Source organism: Melampsora larici-populina, assembly GCF_000204055.1.
Source record: "Melampsora larici-populina 98AG31 unplaced genomic scaffold MELLAscaffold_63, whole genome shotgun sequence".
Taxonomy (NCBI): domain Eukaryota; kingdom Fungi; phylum Basidiomycota; class Pucciniomycetes; order Pucciniales; family Melampsoraceae; genus Melampsora; species Melampsora laricis-populina.
In genome coordinates, this window is record NW_006768827.1 from 79315 (window position 1) to 84905 (window position 5591).

Sequence of the window (5591 nt, forward strand, 5' to 3'; positions counted from 1 at the left end):
ACCCTTTATCCGAGGAAGGTATGGGACAGGCATGCCGTCCTTGGCCTATCGGTCAACCCCAGTAACTGCATGGCTGGATTCACCGCTGAGTTGCATCTGTTAACTTCCGGGGGTCTCGTTTTAAACGAGATTCTCCTTCGGCTTAACTCCGCTTGCGCGAGTGTTAGAGTTTGGGGCTTGTACGGCCCCCTTCTTACTTTGTGGAACCTTGTTTTCCTATTAGTTCAAAACCTTCCCATTCAATTTTTCAACCTAATTGTATCTAAAAACATTTTTGTAGATCTTGTGTCCTCTTCCGAGAATTCTTTGACATAACGCTTGTAAGAGTCAGATTTCCAACGTCCCACCCTCTTTATTACTTTTTCCGGCGTTCCTAGATTTGCTCTCAAGGAAGCACCGCCTACGCGGAACGAGTGGCCGGACCACTTGTCTAACGCAGCCTTCCCCCAAACTTTCTCTACATATCTTATGAAGACCTTCTTTCCTACAAGACCGTCTTTAGTTTGGAAAAGAAATGCCTCTCGTCCTTTCTCTGGGTTTCGTTGAACGATCCGTTTCAACGCTTTCACCGGGTCGAGGACTGAAGGCTGCGATTGCAAATGTATTACTTGGAACTCATTTGGAGAGGCCGTTTTCCCTTTCCGTAAGTGAATTTTCGCCCACTCTCCTTTTGTTGATCTTCCGAATTCGATGTGATGGTTTAGGATTGCTCCGACAGATTTTGATTCTCTAAATATTTCTCCTAATCAAATCATCCCCCAAAACGCTATCAAACCGATGTCTGCCACTAAATTGTGTAAGTCTGATTTCCCATACGAGTCTACCAATAATTTATAGAGTTTTTGAATTGTAACCAGTTTTTTACTTGATTCTAACACCTCCCCTTCTTCCGCTCGTTTCGTGGCTCTCAATAGCATTTTGATTATGTCTTTATCAACTACAATCTTTGAGAGATGCTTCACAATATGCCAAGCGTTTATACCATCTATGTACTTGCTGATTGTCCTCGCCGCAATCGGCTTCTTGGGAGGGTTAGGTAAGTCGATCTTTGTTCTCCCAGCCCAAGTAATGAAGCCGTAGATATCTCGTTTACTAATAGGAACGTCCTCATCAAAATCTTTCCCAGTCGATTCTATGTAAGTTATGTACTTCGATAAGCCTGAGGAGTAGCCTGAAAGGGTAGTACGGGCCCAACTTCCTATGGCTAGATGCGCTCCTGGCTTTGACGACCTTCTTGCTGCTTTCCCAAAATGACCGGGGACATCATACAGATGGGGTTTTGTGTTGGTGAGTCGTTTCCTTCTCGTAGAGGGCATGATCTATTCCGTTTTGTAAATGGTTGATTGTATAATATCATTTCCTCTCATAACCGACTCCAATTGGGCATCTCATGTAGGAGCTGCCTTCCAATCCGGGTGCTGGCGTATTGCAGGTCTTCACTTTATGCTCATTTAACTCTGGTCTGGTTCGCAGTAGTTTAGATGCGTCTCGAAGCGATTCTCTCACACCGATCATCCCAGCTGGCGATGATTGGAGTTCTGGTATTTTACAAACTTCTCACTGTTTCTCACGGAAAAAACCTTATGATATGCATTTCTTTCACGTTTGTTGCAGGAATTTGTGCAAATCATGTGGTATGTTTATCCACAACCTATCCTGCCGCTTTTTGTTCGAGACTTTTCCTTGCGATAGTGCATCTGCTGCATTATTGGCGGAGACTACTCGTTTTGCAGTTATAGCGTATTGCTTTCCTAGTAAGTGGCCTTGGATTACCTTCCATTCTGCGTTAACTAATGGATCTTTTGATTTCCCATTCACGATCGCGTTTTCAGTCACCGTGTTGTCTGTCAAAACTAAGTAGTTTCTTCCTTCAACCCTTTCGATTTGCTCTACCATTAGTAAACCAAGCCTGATTGCCACTGTTTCGGCCCACGCTATACCGCGTTTGTCACCATTCTCTTCCGAGTCTCTCCACCCGTCTTTAAGTTTAAACTGTGACCACCTCTTGCCGATTATCACTCTGATTCCGTAAGAGGTGGAGGCATCACCCACCCACCCTACGTTTCGAACTTCTGGCTTTGGAATCACTTGTAAAGGATCTGCTTCTCGTAATGTATCCATCCATATCCTTAGATCTTCTCGTATCTCAGGGGAGATGTGTCTTAACGCATACTTGTTTCCCCAATTTTTCATCATGCGATAAATTGCTGAAGTATATACTCTCATTTGAGGGAAGACAAAGGTGATATGGTTTAGCCTTCCTACCAGTACTTCGGTGTTTTTGAAGGACTGCCTTTCTTCTTGTGCGTATTCTTCTATTTGACACATCCGTAGGGTTATTTTTTCTTGTGGTAATCGTACTGTTTTGCTTTCTCCGTTCCATATAAAGCCTAGATACTTCTGCTCCGTATTGAATTCTCTCCACTTCTTCTCGTTTGTTTCGACTCCTAGTTTTTGGCTTTCTTTGGCTATCTGGCGCATCGTCGTTTGATTGGACCCGTCTGCTGGTTTTACGAATAGGGTGTCGTCTACCCAGCGAAAGCCTTTTAGTAAGTTAAATTTTATTATCATAATCTCCTTCCATGCTTCTGCTGCTTCTCCAAAAGTTCCACACCCCCCTACGCCGCCAAATTGAACTCTTGGGTCTACGTACACCCGATCTTCAAAATCCAGTATCATCAAAAATTTCCACTGGTCCATGGCCACAGGGATCTGGCAATAGGCCTTCGCCCAATCGAAGACTCCCAACACCAGCTTGCCTTTGTGAGAAGTGATAAACCAAGCTACGGTTTTGAAATCATCCCAAGTGGTTTCGAAATCGTCTTTATCTACTCTAAAATTTACTGACTCGATTTCTGGGTCATTTTTTGGGTATGACAGGTTGCTGATCGGCCTGAAGGAGCCGTCACCGTTGACGACAGCTCCTAACGGGTTGGTTCGAAAGAAACCTAGCTTCTGGTGAGCCTCTTCTTTCGTCCATGGTCCGAACATCCTCCCATTTTCTACCTCCATTTTGAAGTTGTCTTCTATCTTCTGCCTTGCTAATAATGCTGATTTATGATTTTGTGGACAGAAAAACTTCATCCCATGTACTCTTGCATTTCGGATTCCTTGGTCGAAACCGTGCTCAAAACCCTTTAAAACATGTGCGTATTTTCTCTCCAAACCATACCGACGCAGTTCTATTCTCCACTTACTCAAATCCATTTCACATGATGGCTTTTCTGGCCATACCCTACCCTTTGCTCTCTGTTGTTGTAACTGATCAATTCTATTTCGAAGGGTTGAACGGTCACACCTCTCGTTGGGTTCACGCCGTTTGTCGTTAGGTGGTTCTTGAGGAGATAGCTTGGATGTGGAACAGCATGAATCGGATGGTGTGGAGTGGGGGGATGGTTTTTTGCTGCATGGAGGTAACTCTACCTCAATTGGTGCTCTTCCGTCAACCTTGCTCTGGTTTACGGGATATTTCTCGGCAGGGACCTGCGCGGCATTTTCAGGCAGGGGGGATCTTTTTATTTATGGGCAAAAGGTTAGGAGGTTTTGGGCAAAGGAACAGTTTTCCACGTTAGTTCCATTCTGTTCTTATGGCATTTGTCATACGACTTCATTTCAACCAATTTTGTACAACGTTACGCCACTTGAATTGTGAAGCTTACGCTTTTTTACCCTTTACGGGGTTTCCATTTCTGTCCCTTCGGTCTGGGCTCCGGCTTCTACCTCTGTTTCCCGTGTACCTCTCACTAGCGTACCTGTCACTAGCGTAACGATCATCGCGCTTCCAATCATCCCTTTTCCGACCATCATCGTATCGACCTCTGAAACTTCCACCCCTCCCTTTCCTCCCGTTACCTTTGTAACTACTCGTAAAAGAGTGGCGGTTTTCTGTTGGGGTTAAGGAGTTTCCTGTAGTCGTGCTCGACTTCGGTTTGTTGGTCAATGGGCAGACACTGGCCTTTGGTCTTCCTGGTGCGTAGGGGTTGGTTCGGTAATGTCGCTCGTTATAGCTTTCCGCGGTTGTCTTTGCCTCAACTAACAACGTTTCTTGCAACTCCGCGTAATTTCCTATAGACTTGTCTACCGTCTCTCGCATAACACCCTGTCTGACCAACCGACAGTACCTCAACGCTACCATCCAGCCGAAATCTTTTCTTAATTTCTTCACTACCGCGATATGACCTTCGAAACGATCCGCGACAGGTTTCCATCCACATGACACCAGGTGGGCGCAAAATAGCTCCATGCAGTCTCCCCAGGCCTCAAAATCAATAGTGAGTTCTTCCACCGGTGCTTCTCCACCATATATCCGGGCTTCACCTGATTCTTTTTTATCTGATTTAGTAGTCCGTGAAGACCACGCCTTTTGGTCTTTGATCAACCATTCATCGTTGAATACTGTCAATTGAATGTATGAGGATAGATTTTTTAGAATGATGGTTAAACCGGGGGACAGTGGGGCCAATGATTCCTTCATTTGTGCGTTTCCGCTTTTCAAAATCCTCCCGTTGTGAATGATATCACCGTTCTTCATTTCGAGGGTACCTTTCTTCGATGCCATTATAGCATGAGCTTTGTCTGACTCGTCTTTGGATAACGCGCCTTCGAACCAAGTTGATTCATCCGAAGGTTGCGTACTAGGATTGTCTGAGACCTGGAGTTGGGTCTGTACGAGAGGGACTGGGTTGGCCACTCGAGGGACTGGAGCTTGGACTGGTCGCTCTGGAATTACTTCCTTCACGAAGGCTACCGAGGTTTCACTTGAGCTGTTCGAGTGAGTATCGTCCTCGTCCATGACGTAAGGGTTTTCTTGTCTAGGCTGAACCGTGTTCTTGTTTAACACTTTTAGCAAAGAGGTTGCCTCCGCGTCGTCACCACGATCATAGGCCTCTTGGATCAGAGTTCCTAACACCTTCCTCCTGGAATCTGTTATACCCGTAGGTTTTCCGGAGAGATTCCAATTTTGTCAGTCCTGTTCCTTCCCGTCGAGTATTGTTGTGGAGATTTTATTGATAACGGATTTGAACACCTATTGTTAGCCGGGTCAGGCTGGATCTTATTCTTTAAGCCGGATCAGGCTGTTGGACACCTACTGTAAGCCGGGCCAGGCTGGGCCCTATTCTAAGCCGGGCCAGGCATATGTCCATTTCGTCTCGCCTCCTGTGACAGACTTTAAGTAGAAATAACATGGAGGTAATTTTCCTACGATCTACACCTTCTTGCCTGATACGGAGGCTCAGTGTAGTGTGTCTCCTTTGTCTCCTCTCCATGTCTTCCTTGATATTGACCGATGCAGGAGACGAGACATATCCCCCTTCATCAACAGATATCTGACACATCTTCGTATGAAGGTAACGTTCGTTCTTGGATTATTTGAGAATGAGGGTTGAGAATGAGGGGATGGGGGTCTCAAACGAGGGAATGGGAGTTTTGCGGTAGATGACTGGAAACAGGATCAAAGGAAGTTCTGGTAAGATTGATAGCTCACCTTGTTGATGGTTCTCCTGCACGCTTCTTATCTCCTCCTCTTCTTCCCTCTCCTCTTCTTCTTCTCCTCCTATTCCTCCCCATTCTTCATCACCTTGAGTGTCTTG

At 45.5% G+C, this 5591-nt stretch overlaps 1 protein-coding gene across 1 annotated transcript; it reads right to left on the minus strand.

Moving 5' to 3' along the window:
• Positions 1-3568: 3568 nt before the first annotated feature.
• Positions 3569-4792, minus strand: MELLADRAFT_93923 (uncharacterized protein; the record flags this gene model as incomplete). Its single annotated transcript, XM_007416661.1, has 2 exons — positions 3569-3605; positions 3660-4792. 2 exons carry the CDS (start codon positions 4790-4792, stop codon positions 3569-3571), a joined length of 1170 nt encoding a protein of 389 aa, XP_007416723.1.
• Positions 4793-5591: the final 799 nt, after the last annotated feature.